General features: G+C 41.5%; 1 protein-coding gene and 2 non-coding genes across 7 annotated transcripts; 1 reads left to right on the top strand and 2 right to left on the bottom strand.

Annotated features, from left to right (window-relative positions):
- Positions 1-162: 162 nt before the first annotated feature.
- On the bottom strand, positions 163-23255 carry LOC128752419 (inactive rhomboid protein 1-like). Of its 5 annotated transcripts, none has more exons than XM_053853613.1 (20): positions 23048-23255; positions 13543-13679; positions 13144-13277; positions 12800-12937; positions 7295-7523; positions 6922-7119; positions 6159-6281; positions 5023-5165; positions 4696-4950; positions 4526-4637; positions 4386-4460; positions 3521-3682; positions 3324-3424; positions 3046-3109; positions 2848-2942; positions 2693-2768; positions 2443-2543; positions 2211-2364; positions 1915-2138; positions 163-766 (listed from the first exon to the last, which is right to left on the bottom strand). In XM_053853613.1, the coding sequence occupies exons 2-20, from the start codon at positions 13654-13656 to the stop codon at positions 571-573; spliced, it is 2694 nt and encodes an 897-aa protein (XP_053709588.1). In that variant the 5' UTR covers positions 13657-13679; positions 23048-23255; the 3' UTR covers positions 163-570. The 5 variants fall into 5 exon arrangements, with proteins under 5 accessions (XP_053709588.1, XP_053709591.1, XP_053709592.1 ...); XM_053853612.1 differs by having other exon boundaries at positions 164-766; positions 13144-13280; XM_053853615.1 differs by having other exon boundaries at positions 164-766; positions 7415-7523; positions 13144-13280.
- On the bottom strand, positions 14848-14939 carry trnai-uau (transfer RNA isoleucine (anticodon UAU)). The gene is given in 2 exon segments: positions 14848-14883; positions 14902-14939. It is a non-coding gene; the product is annotated as a tRNA-Ile (tRNA).
- On the top strand, positions 15268-15359 carry trnai-uau (transfer RNA isoleucine (anticodon UAU)). Its single transcript is given in 2 exon segments — positions 15268-15305; positions 15324-15359. It is a non-coding gene; the product is annotated as a tRNA-Ile (tRNA).
- Positions 23256-23544: the final 289 nt, after the last annotated feature.

Genomic DNA, 23544 nt, shown 5'->3' with positions numbered 1-23544 from the left:
ACACACTAATGTGTCAACTGTTATTATAAATGTGATTTTTGATCTAGATAACGGAGAGGCAGAGGCTGATGGATTTAGTCAGCATGTGTAAGTTTGGTGAAAGCTACATAGAACTAACCAACATAGAAACTATGAGCTAGCAGCATTTTTATTTCTTCCTCTTTATTGTGGTCGATGGCTAAAACGGCACCTCAAATACACACACATATGTTCACCACAATAATTCCAACAAGTAGACGTGTCAGGCAGCAGTATAAAATCTGCCAAAGAAATCATCAAAAGTGCAGTAAAAAGTGGCCATCAAATGCACAAACAGAAACATGTTTACAGTCAGCTGACTCTCACACAGCATCTTCAAAATACACAGCCTTTCTATATGAGGACATCCAGCGTCCTCATAGAAATGTAATAATAAGGCACTGGACTCATTCAATAGTCCTCCAAATGTTGTTTGACTGAAGGAAGCCCATGTAACTGGTCATTGATCTGTCCAGCAATTATCAGTCACACACTTCTCCTCTAAATAAACTGTAAAACGCAAATACTATCCACAAAAAAGGAGACAGTGGTTCACTGGAGATGTGCATTCAGGTCGTACTTCTCACAGAACTTGTCTGTGATGGGGATGCAGGTCAGGTACTCGCACCATTCACATTTGACGGGGTAGACGTAGAAGAGGACAGCCAGGGCGGAGAGCAGACCCAGGAACACTAGCAGAAACACACAGATCTGGATCCTCTTACGATACATGTCAGAGGGGCCAAAGCTGCAGAGGGATTATCAAAGAACAAACATTAAGAATACATATCTACCACTTCACATGTCACTTAATACCTTTATATATTTATAAATGTCTTTGTGTGTTTATAAAATAATTATTCAGATAAAGAAACTGTGACGGCACACAAACATTGCACTTCTCACAGTCCAAGTCCCATAATGCACGGCAGCTATAAACATTAAGAAGTTTATATAAAATTCTCATTCTTGATTTAAGATGGTCAATTTCAGATAAGCTAGAGAGGTGGATGGTTTGCCTTAGAAAGGAGAGGAATGAAGGTTAGCCGCAGCAAGATGTGTGTGAATGAGAGGGACCCAAGTGGAGTTACAGGATGTAGAGATAAAGAAGGTGGAGGATTTTATGTACTTAGGCTCAACTGTCCAGGGCAATGGAGGGTGTGACAAAGAGGTGAAGAAGCGGGTGCAGGCAGGATCGAAAAATTAGAGAAAAGTGTCAGGTGTGAAAGGGAAAGTGTACATAACAGAGGTCAGACCAGCAATGTTGTATGGTTTGGAAACAGTGGCACTGAGGAAAAGACAGGAGGCAGAGCTGGAGGCGCAGAGATGAAGATGCTGAGCTTCTCTCGGGGAGTGACTAGGATGGATAGGATCAGGCAGTAGATCAGAGGGACAGCACATGTGCTCATGTGTTTAGGAGACAAAGTCAAGAGGCTAGATGGAGATGGTTTGGACGTGTACAGAGGAGAGATAGCCAGTACATTGGTAGGAAGATGTTGAGGTTGGAACTGCCAGGCAGAAGGTGGAGAGGAGATTTATGGAGGTGGTGAAGGAGGACATGAGGTTTGTAGGTTTGAGAGAAGAGGAAGCAGAGGACAGGGTGAGATGGAGGAAGATGATCTGCTGTGGCCACCCCTGAAGGGAGAAGCCCAAAGAGAAAGAATAAGAATTTCAGAAAATTCAATCATCCAGGAAAGACTTGATCAGGCCCCATCTCTTGCTGAGTTCGGATGTAAGCCTTAGGTACGTAGGTACATAGCCAGACAATATATATATCTATTGTCATGAAGATAACGGTTAATAATAACAATAATAATAATCACAGAAAATCCTCAGGACATATAGATTGCGGTGGCAGAGCGAAATGATCTATGGTGGAAGAAGGTGCTCTTGTACCTGACGTATGGCAGGAAGGCAAATGAGAGGAAGAATCCCGACACAAAGCCGCAGATGTGGGCAAAGTTGTCGATCCATGGGAGTAGTCCAAAAGAGAAGAAGAAGACGGAAATGGCCAGCAGCTTTGCAAATGCTCGCCACGGCCGCTCGAGGATCTGCCAGCTCTGGAAAAGCTCCACAAATAGGCACGCAAGAATGCCAAACTGACTCCCAGCTGGCCCCACCTGAGTCGAGGGAAGCCGCTTGAGAGGAGATTCAAACAACACAAGTGTCGTTTGTGGATACTTAGGCTTTACCTCGGCCCTGTAAGGCAAGAAGATAGCAGAGGCCAGGTTTCCACTGATGCCACTCAGCACGTATATGATGGAGATCCTCAGCCAGCCAGCCAGTTTCTCCAGGTCCCTCAGCACAGTCATCTGGAACAGCACCGACACCAGACAGTGCACGATTCTACACGGACAGAACAAAGCCCTCTTATCTCCATCGTGCTTGTAATGACCGACAGACAAAAACAAGAGATGTAGTCACCCAGCGTGGAGAAAGAGGGACAACCAGAGCCGGGAGAACTGGTCCGGGATCTCTGGGTTGAGGAAAGGCAACAGACCACAAACATCATCCATGCACGCCACCTACAGGTGACAGAGGGGCAAAACATAAACATCTTCTCTGTGACTGCAGAGTGATAGCATTGTAGCTAAGTTTATACAACTGTTTCCATTGACATTGGAACATTTTATGAGCATGATCAATTATAGTTCACAGCCTTCTCATGTCTCACCTGTGAACACAGTGTGGCCTCCTCATGGAAGTAGCCGTGCATGAAGTCACAATACTCTCTGGAAGTGATTTCACATCTACCAATAGACAGTCAACAATACTTTACTTCTAATATCAGTTATGTCAATTGAAGTGAAATGAATTTCTTCTCCTCACCGTCCTTTGGTTCCAATGCAGCAGGGCCTGCCTGTGATGGTGCAGTCGATGTGAGGAAGGTTGGTGTGATTGCCAGGATCGTACCGTGTGCAGATCTACAGACAAGTCAGTCGTTAGACTCAATTGTCTTCATTAAATCAAAAAATACCAAAGAAAACCCATTCAATGGTTTGGTTTTTAACGTGCAATAGCACTCACTGGCCACTTGGTGATGTCTTCAGGCCACTCATGAGGCGAGACAGAGGCAGGTTCCTGGCAAATTCTAAAACATCAAACGTGTAAAACTCCTCAGAGCTCTGTGTATTTGGCATGAAACAAACATTTCAAAATGAAATGGAAAAAGACCTGAAAAAGCTTACATTAAGAATAGCTAAAAGTTTGTTCTGAAAATACAACGTAAGATTGTTTAAAATGAATTATGTGTTGGCTGCCATGGCCACATGTGACCCAAAGATTATCAGTATTTTAAGTGTCACCTGGGGTCTTGATGGCAGACTGCACCATACTGGCGCAGTTTTCCATTCAGAAAAGAAGCACTGGGGTGCTGAGGCCATTTCACCCACACTGCCAAAGTACTCTGAAGTAGACAAAAAGCAAACACCAACATCACATAGTAATTGTTTGAAACTGAATTGGAGTTGCACAACTTTTACAAAAATTCAGTTTCACTCACCGAACACTCTTCCTGCAACGTCTGCAGACAACCGGAGCGATCGTTCCGCACGCAGCAGCCCGACTCCCTCTCCTTTGTTCTTTTCTCCTGAATTAAATTATGGATCTCCTGGTCTTGTCGCATACATGGGGAAAACTTGGCTCCAAGATGGATCAGTGCCTCCTGCAGGTGGGAGTAGATAGTGGATGAGACAGGTGAGGCATTAGTATTAGTATTGCATTGTCGCATGGATTATTTAGGTAATGCCTATAGTTTTGTATAGATTTACACATGTATTTCTTGCTATTTTCGAGCGTCCTATTTTCAAACAGTAGGTGCCAACTGACTTGTGCATCAAGAAATGGTCAATTGTTTCAATGCAGTTACATGTATATATATATATATATATATATATATATATATATATATATATATATATATATATATATATATATATATATATATATATATATATATATATATATATATATTTTTTTTTTTTTTTTTGCATAATTAAAAAATAAATTAAAAAATAGTAATCAAATGCACAAAACGTGCTCATTCAGTGTTTGTGTGTCTGGATGAGTGTTTGAATTTGAGACTGGACTATCATCACTATATATCACTGGTGGGTATTTCTAAAGAAAACAAGCAAATAGAACACAGCACAAACACAGAGAGAGGTCAAATTCACTTACACACAAAACAGAAAAAAATCAAATAACGAATAGATTTATACAGCTTAGACCAAAAGCAGGAAAAGAAATATGGAGCGGTAAATTCAGCAGAGCAGAGTGCGAAGGAAGCAGGTCAAGATTTGAGAGTGGACGGACGTCAATGACAAGGATGACTGAAGTGTCAGACGCAACAACCTTAAGATACTTACTGAGCTGGGACCCACCCAGAAGTTTTGCTGTTGTACATATTTCACATTTTCATAGACCCCTTTATTGCGCAACACCTAAAGGAAATGTGAGAGAAATTAGATGTGATGCAATGCATGGATCTTAAATGATGTACACTCACAGAGTCGACTGTTTCGTGCTGAGAGATGCCGACAGGAGCGATGCCGTAGATGGTGACGGACAGGATGGTGATGAGCAGATGAACAAATGTGATCCAGTAGGTAAAAAAAGGCCTGTGAGAGTGAGATGAGTTGAATTGAAGGTTGAGATCAAAATGAACTCCACTCAGACCTGTGGTCGTCCATGTCTTCTATTTGCCTCTTGACGTAGCTATCTATTCGCTTGCGGTAGGTCCGATTGGTCAGTCGGCCGATGATCCCCAGCCCATAAGGCCGCTTCTCTTTGGCAAAGAGCTTCTTAACAGGTACCACTATCCTCTGTCCACGTGGCTGATGGTGGCTGACACTGACCACCTCCTGCTTCAGACGCACTTTCGGTTGAACCACATTGCCGTCTCTTGCCTTTCGCCATCCTCGATCCAGAGGTCTGAGGAGGCAAGCGTCGACAAATTTGTTTGAATCCATGCAGCCGATTCTTCTTCACTTTCTATAAGCTTACATCATCAGGTGACGTCTCTCTAGTTCAGTTCGATCCAGCACATTTCCTGTCTGCTCACTCTCATCCAGCTGCTTAAAAGCCGCCTCGGAAGATGTCTCAAAAACTTCATCAGCGTAACTGGACTGGTCATCTGACAGGCCTTCCTGCAAAAAAAAAAAAAGTCACATTTCTGGATTAAATTATATCTAACTAAATGAAAAAGAACTAAAGGGACTTTTGAGTGGTAATACATGACATGACAGTATGCAAAGGAGAGCGGGTTTTTTTCATTATATACCACCATTTTGAGGGACGTGCTTTTTTGCCTGCATAAAAAAGTGCTCCTTCTGGAGTCCCTTTTTTTCTTCATTCAAAAAGTTAATCTCTCATCATTTCCAGCCACACAAATCTTGGTGTTTACCGGCGCATTTATTTGAGGTATATTTGGAATTGTTCCCCCATCCTGCACTGCAGCACTCATATACCCATGCAGCTGCCCCTCCTACACCTCCTCAGGCTGCACATAGCAGCGATCCTACGGCTCCTCCAACATGTAGCATCAGACACATAGCATGGTGTTTGCACAATCCATTTTTCATCAACACCTTAAGTGGACTTCTTATTTAGTTTGAGATTTCAAATGCTGGTGGTAAACCTACATATCCTCAGTTCCATAGAGAGGTGATAACAGACAATGGGGACATCTTTAGAACGTTTGTAAATCCTAACAAACCGACCTCACAACAAAAACAACAACAATATTTTGTGTTTTTCCCCCCACAAATGTAGACATGCCTGTTGTCTACCCTCCATCTGTATGTGACGAGTGGTCTCATGACTAAAGTTTTACATCAGAATGCTCCTCACAAAGTGCTATGCACTTGGCCTGACCCATTCAATGGTTGTTCTCTTTATTGCCTCTTTCCTCTGGTTTGGGGTCGGTTGTCTCCAGCCGCCCTCCATCATCCCATGTTCTGGTTTAGATATCAGAGTTTGTGTTTTCATCTAGTGAGTTTAGACAATTCGTATATCATACTTGGAGGCAGTGGTAGCGGAGGGGTGGATATCTACCAATCTTTATTGTAAATTTTTCTAGGCCAACTCCTGGTGTAGTGTGAAACTTGATGAGTCGTCAGTCCGTGGCAGAGTCTGCTTACTCTGGTGAAAAACGACGTATCCAGGTCTTCAGGGAAGTCCACAGTGTCCTCTTCAAGGAAACTAGGTGGCATGAAACTGCGTCTGCGGTGGTGACCGGTTGTGCTCTCACCCAGCGTCCTTCCCTGCAGCATTAACAGTGGAGATCAGCAACATCTGGAGCTCTAATCATGCACACACAAATACAGTAAACTGGAGAATCCCCAGCTGTGTGGGTCAGTTACGTAGCAGCAGATTAAGCTTGCATTTCCTGAATATTCCATCCAGCAGACAACTGAGCATCAGGTGTGTATTATCATGTCACCATCTGTCTGAAACCACTGTCTTTCTTTATTAGAAATCTCTTTATATACAGTACGCCCAGCAAGTGGGCCACAAAGATGGAATTGGAATTGCCAGCAGAATACGTCGCTTCACTTTGCGCAGATTTAATCTCTCACGCAACCTACAGTCCTCCAAGTCGCGGCAGACAGAATTGAAAGAGGTCAAATCCAATCTGTAACGTGAACTATTTTGCTTTTGATATATGAATGTCATCTCTGCAAACATTAAGCACCAATTTTGTTCTTTTCTTCTTTTTCTTTTTAAAATGTCTCGTTTCATTTGAGGATTTAAGTAGAATTTAACTAACTCCCAAAATAAAAATGATAATAAACTTCCCCTCATACAGTATATTAAGCTTTTGATGACCACATGGCTGTGGTGCAATGTGTTTTAGCATTGTTTTGGCAAAGGTAAAGAACGAGTGAGGAATATCGCTGACACCTTCATCAATGCGGCCGCAGCCTTGAGGCTCATCACAGCTACAGACTCCCTCTTCCGTCGCCTTGGTAACCGGTTGAGGGCCGAGCGAGAGCTGGAGAGGGAGCAAAGGGAGGGTGTGCCAGGAGAGGGCAGCACACTGAGGCCGCCCTCATCTTCCACCATGCGGAAGGCACGACCCCGGGCCAGCGGGTCGACTATCTGCAAAAGCACAATAAATTACCTGATGTATTTTATTGACATTTTCAGTATCAGGAAAGTTTAAGGGAAGAACAAGGAGTTGGGTTGCACAAAACACAGGGTTATAAAACCACAGTTATCTATTAGTATTGACAGAAAACACAAGCAGCGATGCCTGCGTTGGATCCAGCCCTACCCTCTGCATGCCATAATATTGCTGAGTGGGGTGGTGAGGTGAAAGATACAGGGGAGGAGGGGTCTCAGTGCTGGCAAGGGAGAAGTTGTCCAGGCTGTTGAGCTCCATCTCCCTCATCACCTGCGTCTTCAGACCACCGTAGAGGTGACTGCAGTGCTGCAGGCTCTTCCTTCTCCATCGCTGGGTGCTATCACTGTCCTTGCTCACCCCAAACCAGTCTGCCGTGCCCCTGGTGGGAGGGACAGATCATCAGTATTCATCACTCCTTCTCTATTTGTGGTGAAAAATAAGCCGGAGCATACAAAGCAGAGAAACTAAGTTTCAGTGTCAGCTACAAAAGTCAGAGCACTTGAAGGAAAAACACATTTTTAATTCAAATGTAAACACAGGTTTGATTGGTCGCATGTGGTGATCTATAAGACACTCCCTTGAAATCAAACTAATGACAAGTGACAAGCAGTCGGAGCTCAGATAGCTGTTTATCTGACGGAGCATGTTTGAAAAATACAGTATCATGGATGGAGAGAACCAAAGAGGGCCTCGCTTGACGATCCAGCTTTCCTGATTCATGCATATGTTTCACATGTTGGAGTCCTTTGAAGTCATCTCTTAATCAGATCAGAGATATAACGCATGATTCCAGTTAGCTAGTTCACCATTCCACATTGTCCTGCATGAACAACACAACCTCCCGTACATGAAATGATCTCTGATTTAGCTGAGAGCGATGTATCTGTCATCGCAGGCAGACACGGAAGTGAGAGCAAGAGAGACAAAACTGAGCCACCTCACTGTCGCTTAAGCAGTCTTTAGTCAGTCTTCATTGATTTTGGAGACTGAGTCCAGCAATGCAGAGAGCCTGAAGACTGTTGTGCCCTTCCTCTGCCATGGTTTACTACTTATCCGGTCCATCAAAGCAGGAGCTCTGTGTATGGTCAACAGCATAGACGTCAGCTCGTCTGGACTAAGAAGAAAGAGGGTCTCTGGCTGCGAGTGATTTTAATAGGCGTGCAGTTATGTGTTTTACTGAGCAATAAGTTTTACTGTTTTAATGTGGGAGGCGGTGATGGCGGCAAATCATGGAGAGTTTTGTGCAAACAGATACGTAGTGTGTGTAGAAGACAGTGAAATCAATATCACTATTGGTCCTCTCTAAGGATAATTCACTTGATTTTAGCACTGAATTTTCATCACGGCTGGAATGATTTACAGAGTTCGGCTCCGCATGACCCAGATTTCAGTGATGGGCCAGATGTCATGGATCATCCTGACTGCGGATGAACTGAACCAGGGAGGGAGGCCACGAGGGCGAGGTGTTTGTAGAGCAGCACGACCAGTGATAAACAGTCAGTGAGAAGAACGCCAGCTGAGGAAGCCTTTTAAGGCGGCACTAATGTAGCGAGAAGGACGGGGCCGGCCTTTCTCAAACAAGGATTCCGCTGATCTCATAGTCTGTGGTACAAAACACTACACAATGTTTCAACCCAGAAAATTGCTGGATCTTAAATAACAAGTAACAAGTCTAAGTAGTAGTTTACTTTTAGTAAAGCCAGGAGTTGAGGTTTCTTTGAGCGCTCTCAAATACATAATGAATACACAACTATATATTGTCTTACTCTTGTCACTGCATTGCCTTGTAAGTATTGGCCTTATCTGCCACCACAATTCTTTTTTAGTCTGTGTTTCCAATGGTTGGGACAGACCATCCCTAAATTGGTTTCGATCCCCTATTTTTTCAAAAGGTTGGTACTCCAACTGTTTGACCTTTGCCATAGCCTGCCCTGGTCAGTATTGGTTCTCCCCTCCTTAAGACTTGCAAATTACACGCATATGTTTTGCCATTGTGTCAAATGAGACAATACTGACTTGAGGACAACACTTGTACATTTAACCCCTACACTCACCCGCGACTGACTTTACTTGACTCAAATACACTCAACTTTTTCAGGCATTAAAATCCGGTGGTGATTTCAATCACTAAAATTTGCTCTTGTCTTAGGCTCAGTGAGTCAGGAAAATAACTTCATCATTGAATTCACTTTTGACATTGGCGAAATGTGCACTGAAAAGGACACCTATCCTCTTGTCCAGATGACACTCACCTGTTCAGAGAGCTTGAGTGAGTGCTCAGGGCTTGGGACATTCCAGAACAGAATGTAGATTGTGAGCCTTTTCCACCCGAAATGCAAACATGCTGTCCTTGTTTACCCACCCACCCCACGTTGGGGTAAACAGATCCACAAAGGTCCCGTAAGCGGAATTTCCTAATATCCAGGGCAGTTGTAGCTTTCACTGATGGAAGCGATGTAAAGAGAAGATGAAGGCCACATGTCCAGACCCTACGTCAGTCCAGGGTAGTCAAAGATGGGAGAAGGTCTCGGGCCGAGATTCTTTCAGGAGCTCCACAGTATTCCGCAAGTGTGTTACTGACTAACATCCCAAAAAGTTCCAGTAAAGTGACCAACCAGGAAGAGAGACAGCTGCTCTGTTCCTTGTCAAATTAAGTTTCCCTCCCATCTCAGCGCCCCTGTGATCACCATCCATGAACTCAGCTGAGTGTTTCTGTCTTTTTTTAGTTACAATGTGTGTGTGTGTGTTTAAACAGGAGGTCTTCCTCTGACATACCAGCAGTCCAAAACGCAGGAAATGGTAGATTAGAAGGAGTGAGAGAGCGTAGATGGGACAATAAGGTGTGTTAAGTGGAGGAGTGGAGAAGGACTTGCCCAGACATGAAACCAGGACACACACGCACAGATACTGGTACACACACACATAAAATGTCATGAGAATATGGAATAATTCAGACATAAATCATCATGCATTAGAATTAAATTGGAGATACACACATTTTGTTGTTCAAGTTCAAGTAAACTGCATTTACACTCTAGTTTGGATGTTTATATCGTCCAAATGAACTGTACTGTTTTGTTAACAGGAAATACTCATCTCATTGTTTTAAATATATTTTCAACTTTTTTTATTTTTGATATTTCATTTTACAGTTCTTTGGGCAGGAAACTACAGAGCCCTGGAAGTGACATGCAGGTGTTTTTTTTTTTTTATGTTATCTCGAGATAATGCGTATCTCGAGATAATCTTTATCTCAAGATGCAATCATAAACGTCAGCGCATGCATAACTGCCTCTCTGGCAAAGCATTTTATACACATCCTCTGGGTACAACTATGTCTCCCATGGCTTCGTAACTGTTCGTCAACATTGTCAGTCACAGTCTGCAAGTCTGTGCGCTTTTACCACTCTGAAGTGCCTTCTACTCAAAATAATACCACGTGCGGCTAAGCTATACGTATTACACGTCTCTGGAAGCGACATGCATGGCTTTATTTTTTTTATCCCGAGATACAAATGATCTCAACCTACAAATTATCTCGAGATAACTGTTATCTCAGCAGAAAAAAATAGTCATGAGTCATAAGTCATGCTTGCCACATATGGTATTATTTTGAGTAGAATGTTAAAAGCGCACAGACTTGCAGTGACTGACAACGTTGATGAACAGTTGCGAAGCCATGGGAGACGTAGTGGTTACAGGAAGTAATCGTTTCTTGAGATAAAAATTATCTCGAGATAACTGTTATCTAGGGATAAAAAAAAAAAAATAGTCCTGCATGTCCCATCCAAAAAAATAAACACATGCATGTCACTTCCAGGGCTCCGTAGGAAACAGCTATATGAGGTACATTAAAGAAAAGAATGAAGCGGAGCTGCATTACGAAGGAAAATTGGGAGGAAATATGACACCTTCAGTAGTCTTCTATAAATCACTTCATGGAGGAAGCATAGTTGGGGGAATATTACGAGATTCTTTACAACCCCACGGCAAGAAATATATTACTGTAACTGTATTAGCTGAAGACATTGAAGTGCAGAGAGTGCGAACCATTGTTGAATATTTTGGGGGCACAGGAAAGGAATTCATAATTCACTGGGACACAAATTAAAAAGGCAAATCCTCTTCAATTGTCTTCAGATAGATGAACATTAATTACTTTTTTATTTGTGTTGCTCATCTTTTATGGTGGTTGTTTTTTGTGTGTGAACATGAGTGGTACATATGTATTTTTCACCCAAAAGGTTGAGGATTTTTGTTTATTTTCTTTTTTCTGGAAAATAAATGGTATGAATCATCTTCTCAATCCGTCCGACCTTTGCTCCAGTCCGGTAAGGGATACGATAGGATTCACCTTGTTCAGTGCGTTGACCTTCACATGGCCTTAAAACGTTCTTCACCTCACAACATGAAACCTCCATACACACCTCTGACAGTGACCCAAGTCTGCATTTGAGGATTGAGATTGTCTCACTTGATGTCCTGCAGACTTTGCATTTAGAGTCATTACTGGAGGCTCCCAAGAAATATAAAAGCCTTTCAAAGAGCAAGATCCTTCTCTTTGATGTGGCCCGCACTGTCTGAGTGAGTAATTATGTTGAACTGTGTCACACAAGGCCTGGCGACCCTAGAAAGCACCTGGACCCACAATGAATGTGGTGCGTGAGGAGGGAGTGTACACATCAAAAAACATTAAGATAGAAAGCACCACACATACACACGTCCACTGGTCTCCTCACATGACTGTCACTGTTGATGTGTCCTTATTAGTTCTTGTTCAGTTCATATTGGAAAAAGACTGTTCTGGAAACAGACTTGTTCCAGGAAAAGAGACTCACTTCCTTCCGGGTTGAAGTGTCAATTAGAAACAGGTGTTGTGCCCAAAGGTGACTCAATTTAAAGTGTCAACAGTGATAAAAGTGAAGGGGTGAGATTAAAAAAAGTGGAAGGAAGTGAGATGGCTGGTTAATTCCTGGACCTACTTCAGCGCACCCCTGTGTATGTAATCCACTCATATAATGTTCTTATGCATGCCAAGTTTAAAATTAAAATAAAAAATGTATATATATATATATACATATATATATATATATATATGTAGAATAGATAATTTTTTAGAAAACATTCCATTTGATTTGAGTGTTTCTCATGCCCTTTTGTTCACTTTAATTTTGCTATTTTCGATTCCATATTATTTACATTTATTGTATTTCACAGTCTGTTGACATACATTTGTTTTGGCTTAAATGTGATTTCATTTAGCCTCAGTCATTTTTTGTACATTTTTTTGCCTTGCACTCATGGCTCTCCTCCACAAAAAATATGGTCATCATTCAAAACTATATTGAATTGAAATGTTCTGCTCACATTGGTTCTCTTTATTTAAACCACATTTGTTATTATATTATTCACTTTTGATGTGGATTAATTACATTCATTTTAGAACACATTTTACAATGATCACATTTTTTTCCTCACTTAGAATTATGAATTTTAGGTGTGCTTCACTGATTCATGATGTAATTTGGTTTAAAATGTTTCATGTTTCATGTGGAATAACATCTGATTACCCTCCATGAGATTATATGCTTCATGTATTACTTTTTTGCCTTATCAGTATAGTAACAACTGTACTTCTTGGTATATAACTTGTACCTCATGATTTGTTTGGGAATAGAAGATCGACGTCTGGCCAGTATTTTGGGAACACATGATCTTCTTCTGTCCATGGACACCCTCCGCGGGCCTTTTGGTGGGACCGTGTTGACCCGCTCAAATCGGACTCTTTTGCCACTTCACACAGAAGACAGAGAGGGGGAGGCAGGAAGAGGCCGAGCCATGAGAGTGAATTCAAGAGAGGGAGGACAAGAGAGATGAAAAGAAACAAGAAGTAATCAGACAGCAAGAAAATTATTGATGCTGAAGGGTTAATGAAAAATAAGTGGAGCAGAAATGAGAGAAATACAAGATATCAGCAACAGTAAAAGTTTGCGTCTCACCGCTTGATGGACTGTGTTAAGGAGGGAAGTCTTTCTTTCGGGGGCCTGAGGTAGTTGTTGGATGTATCCAAGGCACTGATGTGGATCTGGGGGTTCTCACTTGGTATGCTGACACTGCGCAGGCGCTTGACTGGCTGCTGTGCGGGAGGATCATTTCAAATTCATCTCAGTAGTGAGGTAAATGAAACTATTGAAAAATGAAACTATACATGAACATATCATATGCTATGTCGTATTTGTGTTTTATAAAGCCTGTTGCACTGAACTAGCACTTGCCAAGCAATATACATGGGAATACTACCCATCAACATGTTACAAAAATTGGCTGAAAGTAAGCATTATTGATAGACTGGTGCAATCCTTTCGACATGATTTTCCTGTACAATACAAGTTGCTTACCTGTGTGCTTGTGGTTGCATCATCAGGGGTCAGCTGGATGACTGGGATGTCCAATTTTAGCCTCGGTGGCTTTTTCTTTTGCAGAATGCAATTGCCAACACCAAACTCATCCATTCTTGCAGGCGCCGAGATGCCAGCTGGAACAGATAGAAAAGATACTGAAATAAAACAGTCAAAAAAAAGCAAGTAGAATAAATAAAATGAAATCAGAGCAGATCACCTGAAAGCACCTCAGAATTATTGTTTGAATTATGATTTGTCAACGTTCTATTTCGGGGAAAAAAATGTCTTTAGCCACTGGTTTGTTCTTTCAGAATGTCTATCAACGTCAGTGGTGTCCGTACAGGAGGGTTTTATACAAGCACTACTATAGGCCCTTTAATGCTCACTTTACCTGTAAAATTCTACCTGTCCATTTCAAACAATGTAAACTTCAGTGAGCACATACTTCCATGCATTCTTTGCCTTGGCATGGCTGTTCACCACCAGGGGGAGCAGCCCAGAGTCAACAGCTCATGACCATGACAAACTCCAAAACAAATATGGAGACTGTGGAAGAAGTATCGACGATATACCTCTTGCACAAAAGAGGAATCAGAGGCAGCATTTTAGGAGGACGGAGAATTTCCACCGTTGTTATGTTTTCCTCATGTCTCATTAGAGCTACCTATTGGGTAGTAACAGCAACACTGCCCCCCACAGTTTCCAGGTGTACTGTTCTGTTTGGTTTGTGAGCTTTGTTGAAATGCACAGAAATGCAGATGAAATAAACAGGAACTGACAGAGCCAGGTAGTATTCAAAAACATATTTTTCAAATAGTTTAAGGCACCTGTTTTAAAGCAATTACATCATATAGTTCCACAAGCCTGTGAACTGGGATTTTTGGGAGACAATAGGCAGGTAGAAGCAGGCGGATGAAATTGTTCTACTTTTCCTTTGAAGTATGAATCAATCTTAAGCGGTTTGCAATATGAAAAAATGTAAGGCCAGAGAATTGATGCCAGTATTTAGAGCACTGGACCCGCCGTACCAGGCAGTATCAAATATTAAAACCTAGGTTGAAATGAAAATGGAGATGTAAAGGACAAACACCCTGTGACAGGACAGTATTATTGCTGATTCTTTGAACACCAATACAGTGCAGCAGTGTGCAGGAAGGGCACCGTTTCACGCAGCAACATATTAATATTAATGGCTAGAGCAGTTCAGGTTTCCAGCAGTTCTCAACTGACTGTTGTTGCAGCGCATGAATGGGAGGATGGAGAAACGTTCATACAGCCAATACCCAAAACAACATAAGGAGGTGCTCCAGGTGAGGCTCGAACTCACAACCTCGGCATTGCTCAGCAGAACTGTCATATAAGTACCGCGCGCTGACCGATTCCGCCACTGGAGCTTCAGCTGTGTTTCCATTGGGCATTCTTTTAAACAGTCTCCCAAGGACCCTTAGCCACTGGTGCTACAGGTACCCGACTCAGGGTTTTTTCATGACCATCCTTTTTTCTGCTTTTAAAACAACCCGCATACAAACGGGATAATTGGAACATCTGAATGTGAGTGCCTGCGAAATAACTGTTGACTCAGCAATTTCTGAATGTTATAATACAAATTGCTTTGAATTAGCAGTTTACCGCCTGATTGATGCATCTGGAGAGGAGGCATCCCGCCATACCGTCCCATTCATCAGCAGAGGTGATGTGCAAGTGGCTGTCAATAGCATCCAGGCTCCAGTGGCGCAATCGGTCAGCGCGCGGTACTTATAAGACAGTTCTGCTGAGCAATGCCGAGGTTGTGAGTTCGAGCCTCACCTGGAGCACTGTTTTATTGTAAGAACTTGCCATATGCCTTACACCCAGCTTTTAGTGCGGGGCTCTTCAACTCTGTCTCCAAAGGGCCGTGGTGGTACAGGCGTTTGTTCCAAGTGCGCAGAGGCTACCCCATCAGAAGTCAGGTCAGAGGACTGACGTCAGCTGTCAGGTGCATTCAGCTGACAGCAGATTCACTGACCTAAGTGCGCTGGATGGGTTGGAACAAAAGCCAGTAGCACCCCTGCTCTCTGAGGACCAAGATGATTAAGGGAGCCAAATGGAATGTTCTTGGCAGAGTGACACCTGCAAATCACCTAGCACATGAGTTCTTTGCCAGGAAGTGAGATGAAATTCACAATATCAGTTTATCTCTCAGAGGACAGTTATCTGAAGTAAGACTGGTTCCAGGCCAGGTGTCAGGGAAGACATGTCTCTCAACAGGCTGATCACTCCAAAAAAAATCACTGAATGGGATGTGCCATGTTTTTGGATACTTGGATCCTTCTGCAAGGCAAGATAACATGTACATGTATGGTTTTCTAACAGCACATAATTAAACAATTACCAGACCACGGTTAGAAACTCAATCCCAACGACAACAATGATTTATGTAATGGAAAAAAAAACAACCTTTTATCTTAACCACAAAGGACCATTTTATCCGAAAAAATTTATCCGAAAGTGGACCAACTGGGTCAAATACGAGAAAGACTGTGTGGATGTGGCCAACTGAAGGTTGTTATTGAGTGTTATAATCTTTCTATTGGAAAACATGTTTCCTTTTATTGGATATTGACAAGGCTCGAATCTACTGTTTTACATTGTTTCTTTTTGTTTTTTCTCAAATGTAAAACTACAAAAAAAACAGCAACCAGATTTGCAAACGTTAAATGAATGTTATTGAATGAAAAAATACACATAACAAAGTAACAGTAACCTTGTTACGTAAAGAATGTTAATTTAGAAATCAAAGACAGTAAATATCCAAGTGTTTTATGAATATGAGGTTTTATGTGACCGGCACCTAATCCTCCTTAGTAATATTGTTTTATAATTATCATTTAGAATGAATTTACCACAACGTGTTATCTATTTGTTGAAAATGATAACTTGATTCAGACAAGCCCTAATGACCGGACCAGGCACTTAGGGATCAGCCATAGTGATCCTTGGTTCATAATTTTGTTTTGTATCAAAATCTGGTGTGCTTACTACATTATGGTTAAGTATGAGCAATTACTGCTTGAAACAATAGAAATTATATGTTTTTTACACCTTCCACTGAGGACCTTTTGGTCCCAAATTATTCCGTTTCTCTCTCTCTTATATTGCTTCCGACTTTTGCATGTAAATGATCATGATCTCTCTTTTTTTTATCAGTGGTTTGTTTTTTCCATGAGGGTGGATTAGAGACAGTAATCCCCAGGCATTGACCTGCATGACATCGTCCTGGAGTCTGAGTTTAGAACGGCTCATATTGACAGTGCATCTGACAGTGATATAGCTAACTCAGTGTCACTCTCACATCTGCAGTCTATATAAGGTGGCTGCAAAGAGGAGGTTAACATTCATTCTTTTCATTTGCAATGGCATCCCGAGAGTCAAAGGTTCATGTGAGAGAAAACCGGGAAGTGTCACTTGCTGACATGTTAAGGCAGAATGAAACAAAGCTTTGTCTCAGATGTCAGATATACCTTGACACTGTTTACACACAGAGCTGCATGTTACCTTGTGACAGCATATAGCTTTGGAGTCGACTGAAAATCTATGCCTTGAAGAAGCCAAATCCCATTGTGGATACTCACAGGAGCTTCCGTCCTTCCACCTCCGTAATACATAGCAATCTCTCAGACAATTCACCCAGCAGCCTCACAGTTATCTCTTAAGCTACTCAAGAGTCTCACAGAATTTGAATATAATTGAATTTAAATGAGCGACATTCCAAAGGAAACTGTCAGAAACATTTGGTAAAGTAAAATGTATTGAGAAATATTGTAGACACAATAACTTTTGTTTTAACTTGTAAATGTGCCGATCGAGTGAACCATTAAAACTGCATCCCTTCATACAAAGCAAGCTACCGTTGGACTACTGTAAAGGTTTAATCTTTTAAGTCATAATCTACTGTGATATGAAGCTTAAATGGTTCTTAAATGTGGGCTCAACATCAAAGGTGCCTAATCTGATATTCCAGACTTTTACTAAGTCTGACATCTTATATGATTTCACAGAGCTGCACTCCATTAGTGTGACACCAGAACTCAAGTCCATTACCATTGACAAATGTATCTATGGCCTTTGTCACTGAAGTTGAAGTGGGTCCAGTTTGTCACTTTAAAAAAAACTTAAATGTTAAAAATAAAATGTAGCATAAATATCCTGTCCATTCTGCCTGATGTAACACTGAGTGAGCTTAGCTGTCATCATCAGCATCTTTCACCAGATCCCGCAACATATCGCAGCAGATCCCAGCACATCCTCTTTTAATGCACCGGTGTCGTGCTTTAAATTCACTGAAATGTATCCACTTTTTTTATATGGCCAGCCATTTCCAGGAATGTTCCAGTCATTAGTAAACATAGATAAACTGCTGTAAGCCTTAAGCCCTTTGAAATTAATGTGAGTCTAAATGCCTGCTATCGACCTCGAGCGACGCTCAGCCTAGGATTCATCACTACAGCATTATGGAAATCTTTACTGACCAGGACACCAATCTATTTTGTACATCTGGCTTGGACAGTCAATTTCCAACTCAGATATGAGTGGAATCAGATCCAATTTTCTGATGGAGAGCCACAGTGTTGGACTTGGACAAGTTCAAAGACAAGTGGAAGACCAGAGAGCAGATGTGATCCTGAGGAAACCAAACCTAATAACCAGCATGTCACCAACTATGGCAAAAAGCCCAACCCTCACAGATATAGGAAGTACTATTAACCGTCCTACATAAAGTGTAGGACGGTTTATTTTGGCATTTGGGCTGACAGCAGCTCAGACGTCACACCCTGGATGTGTCAATGACCCACTGCCACATAACAATAGCAATGATTCACTGCATTGCCTTTGCTTATTTTTGATAAAGACACAGACTATAAACACCCAACAAGTAACTGGCGCTGAAACTTACACTGTAAACCTCTCGATGAATATAAGTGTTTAATGACAAGCTCACACCATCAGCACTAACATTCTTAATGAAGGGAAGCAAACACTGGGGTTTCAGACGCACACCACGTCAGGCCTATTGTACTAAAGACGGATGGCATTGATGGAGGCTCGAGGAGAAAAGCTGCTTATCTGGAACAAAGACAAACACCAGCTCTGGGGTTCGGATGTAAGCTCCTCATTCGCTCTAGAATTATCAACACCAGCTTGAGACTCATAATTGGCAAAATGAAAACCTGAGGCCTCAGATGTCCTTAGGCGACTTCGGGGACACCAAAGTCATGGAAATGATCGGCCGAAGAAAGAGTTTCTCTTTCATTTGATTTTAATTTTAATTAAACACAACCCTCAGCATTACCCACCTGACTACTGTAATTAAAGCACAGTTTCCCCCACTAGAGTACGGAGTCGCATAAAATCATGATTTGAATCAATAGGATCGACTGTTAAGTCCAGTCAATGATGTCACTGGCTTTCACCAGGTCGGATACACAGAGCTGGGAAAAGGAGCAACATGGCACGTGGCATGAATAAAAACAGCTTTAAAGGTTCTGATGTGGTTGGGAAACAGCCCTGAAAGTGCATATAATGGTGAAAAATAGCTGTGCAGGAACTAAACCAGCGAAACATGCTAAAGGCTGAGATGAGAGGGAGTAACGAAACAGTTCACCTCACAAAACAATAAACCAAACAAAGGTTATGAATTTGATTTGAAAACAATTTTACTGAATTTTACTGCAACCGTTGTGGTTTGCCTTACAAATGAAAAAAATTAAAAATAATTAATGGACAAATGAAACAAATTTTAGTTAGCAATCTCACTGATCTCTACACATTCTTTCTTGAACATAAGTGTCATGAAAACTCAAGAATCCAAGTCAGACAGACATAAATGTCAAAACTGATATCTACACATAAATCTGGGATCTGTTTTCTCATTGAACGGTTTTCAAAAACAGTGGAGGGAAAAACTGCTTGAAACTCTGAGGGTTTGCCGTAGTCAATTGTGCTGAGAAAAAAGTAAATAAAGGAAAACATGGAAAATATTTTTTATATCACAAGTCTTCAAATTTCTAATTTATTATACTGTGACATTTCATGCCACAGAATTTTGTTACATCGCCAGTCACATCGACTGTTATTTTCTGTGCAGTACTTCAAGTGTTTCACTCTTTCACTCTACTCGCATCTAGCTGCAGTAATGACTGAGCGAGTGAAGCATGAAGCCACTGATATTACTGTAATACAATCATAGCTGAATAAATGAAACTGAAAATGACCTTTAGACGAGTTATTTCTGGATTACGCAGAGACAGGAAGTTCCTGTTCACACTAAGAGTCTTTGGTCAAGTGTGACATCTGTTTGAGAGTTGTATAGATCTCTTCAAATAACTGTGAGCTCCACTTGAACAGCTTCCTGTGCTGGCGCGCTTTGAATGAACAATTATTGCTCATCGCCAGACTTCCCCATTTGAGGAATGGAAACTCGGCAGTTTAGGAAATACTGAAGCAAATCTGGTGGCACTTCAAAAGACTGAAAGAAGAGTGGTCGGTAGCCTCACAGTGGGTGTGTAAAGGAAGTCCCAGCTTGCTTATCGGTAGTCAGGCTAGACTTCAATGTCGCATGAAAAAGTATGAATAAGGAACTCGACAAACCAAACTAAAAGGCAACATCAGATCTACAGGAATTGCTACCACTATTAGTTTTTCAACTCCTTCCAACAGCACGTCATTTGAACCAAATCTATAGTTAGATTATTAAAAACCTCACCACTCCAAACCACAGAAACGTACAAAATGAACAACCAGATGTGACAAAATAAACAGCTACCTTACAGCCAGGGATGTTTGTGTAATACTCAGGAGGGCACAAACATATTAAATAGTCTCCCAAGAAGATTAACATTTATTGTATTTCCGGAACCAGAACATTCAATCAGGAGTATAAACATTTGGCTCCTAAAACAGTCACAAGAGGTCGAACAGCTGCAGTGCATCATGGATGTTGCACCATGAGTAGTAAGAGCGATGACTCACCAGCTGGATCTAAGAAAACAACAAAGAAAGCATGAACAAAATTGTAAACAAGACAAATGCATAGTGGTCGACTAACATCTGGATATTATCACATCTGTCTTCATTCCGAGGCCACACTTATTCCCATAATCCACTCCTGACTCTTTAGTGACCCGGTCCTCGCTACGGACATGAAGGCATCATATATGTGATGTTCACTTCTTTATATCTGCAAACTAGAGCTGTAGCACGTATTGAGCAGACATCACAGACTCTGGAGATTAACAGAGGTATGGAAGAGGGAGGATTAGAAGCCACTAGGATGCTCATGTTTATTTTGTAGCAGCTGTAATAAAGAGTTTGCTGTCATGTAAAGAGCCTTTCATTTGAATTCAACAAAACATTATAAAGAAATACATGAAATGACTGAAAAAAAAACACGAAACAGTGAGACATGCAGAGAGTACGTGACACAGAACTGGAGAGAGAGGATTAAGGAAATCCCTGTTCAGATGATCAGGGATCAACGTTATCATTTGTCTTCATAGGCAGGAGCCTGGTTTGCATAAGAAAGTGTAATTCACCTTGAATTTAAAACACATTTCAAGCATTAAATAAGTTTAGTAGTTTTTTGTAGCATTTTCAGGGGTTCTGTTGCAGACGTTGTGTTACTAGTATGTATGTAGATATTATATTAACAGCTGGCCTATGTGACACTTATGCTGTTGGCGTAACTGGCTAGTGATACATGGACTTTACATGAAATGACATTCTAATCTTCACGTGGATTTTTTTTTTATTCAGTAGAAACCACAATATAATTGTGATCGTTCAAATAAGCACATACATGAGCCTTTATCATTGAAGTCCCACTGGGGAACTTTGAATCGTGAGCTTCATGGGTGCTGCTGCAAACAACAGCGAGACAAGACCTACAAGGAAAGCAGTCGACCAGGCAGATTACTTTACTGTTTTCAAATACACGTATCCCTACACATGCATCTACAAATCCATGTTTGTCTGCAAGTAATTAAATGGTTCATGGTTACAGCTAATTTGCATGACTTAAAAGCCATGATCAAAATTACCTTAAATCATACTTTACAAAAACATCCAAATGATTGTGTTCACAATGGCTAACATGGATTGGCACACTCTTTTAAATGAATGAACCCACTGTGCAGAGACATGCAGCTGCACTAGTTCAGATCCAGGTACCACAAGAAATGCTAGAGGGCTAAAATAGAAACCAGTTTTCCAACCTGGTCTGAAGGTACATTTCACCCATGAGGGCACTGAGCTCAAAACACACTTTTGTCACGACTGAATCTGTTCAGACTCGCTCACGCCATGCATTGTGCTATCGTACCTCGCGCTTGCTCTGTCACGCCTCCAGATGTAGCATCTTTCCAGGCTAACCTCAACTTCCTGTTTCAAACTTCTCCAGCACCCACTGTATGTGTTTTTGTCCTCAGGCACTGTGATGACTTTGGTTAGTTTAATGAATGTACTGTCTATTTTCTGTGTGCACTCAGGCGAAGCTAGTGGTACAATGAAAGGTAGACACCGGGTTCATCTGGAGCATTTTCACGATAATGACTGTAGGATGTTGGCTGACATTTGATTTCCTGTTGTGAAAAAACACCCTTGAACAGAAGACTGCAATCAGCATATGAACTGCAGATCCAGACTATGTAGTTTTTCAACAGTCATTGGCTAGAAATTCCGAAACAACCAAAACAGACAAATCCAAAACCAACCAACCAACTCAAGCAGTGGATAACCAGTCCATTATAGCACAACTGCCAATGGAGAAAAAAAAAAACAGATCAAGAATTAGCCAGTGAAACATCGACATGGTGCATCATGGCCTGGAAACAAGGCTAATCTCTGGATGATGGTTTACATTTATTTTTAATATTAGAATCTGACATGATGTGATGCCCAGCCTCAGTACGTATGTATCCACTCGCACTACAGATGGTTTTTCAACCAAGAATAAAATAATTGTCACTCAAGCACACACAGAAATATCTGTCTATCCTGACAACTCATCCAAGTTCGTGACAGCAGATGATATTGAGGCCCCAGAGAGAAATCAAATCAGAAATAAATATACCAGTTTCTTGCATAATTGAATTGCTTGGCAAAATTTCCCCCCATCAATAACAGATATTGTTGTTCTCCAAGAAGGAAAATTCCAAAACGAAAATAAACAGAAAAAATAAAATACATTTGACAAACGTTTTTCTCAACATTCCAATGTATTAACCGAGCCTACTAACCCTATTTAAATACTGTTTCTAATGTCATCGTCATTGTGCTTTGAATCCATTTACACGAACCGGTGAGATGAAAGTTCTGTGGAGGGAATAAAGAGCGCAATTGTATGATACCATAGTTGCTGAAGAGGTAGGCTCATGTTCCCGCCACTCGTCCAAGCAGCAGCACCAACTAGCGTGAGCGCCACGCCGTCTCCACCGGATGAAACTGGAGTCAAACCTCGGTCTCTTACCTCCGTACTCAAAGGCGGCAGCAGCAACTGCTTCGACGACACCCCGTTCACTTCATGGCTTCTCATGGGGGCAATCCACTGCTGGTTCACTTTCGCTATAACGCTTCGGATATTACAGATAGAAAAGTCTAAAGGCCGGTGCAGATACCCGAGTCGAGAGCGGTTGAAGCAGCCAAGTGCGACGGTGTGAGTGATGTGCAGAGCTGCCGGTGTCCTCCCACGCTGCTGCTGCCACAGCTGGATGTGATGCGGTCGCGAGTAATCCGAGCACGCGGCAACCACAGGACCGTGTGGTCATTCTTTAAAATCGCATTAAGAGGAAGTTCATTAGGTCTGATGCTCTATTATCATTATTCAGTTGTGTGTGTATCATTGCAATAAATAGATTTTGTGTTCTATTTATGCCACTTTCTATTTCATGTTATTTAATAAAAACAATGTTTTGCATAATGTTTCGAATGTGGTTATCACATTCAAATAATAATTCAATTAAAACA

Source organism: Synchiropus splendidus, chromosome 1 (genome assembly GCF_027744825.2).
Source record: "Synchiropus splendidus isolate RoL2022-P1 chromosome 1, RoL_Sspl_1.0, whole genome shotgun sequence".
Lineage (NCBI taxonomy): Eukaryota > Metazoa > Chordata > Actinopteri > Syngnathiformes > Callionymidae > Synchiropus > Synchiropus splendidus.
This window is presented reverse-complemented; position numbering and strand designations above follow the sequence as displayed.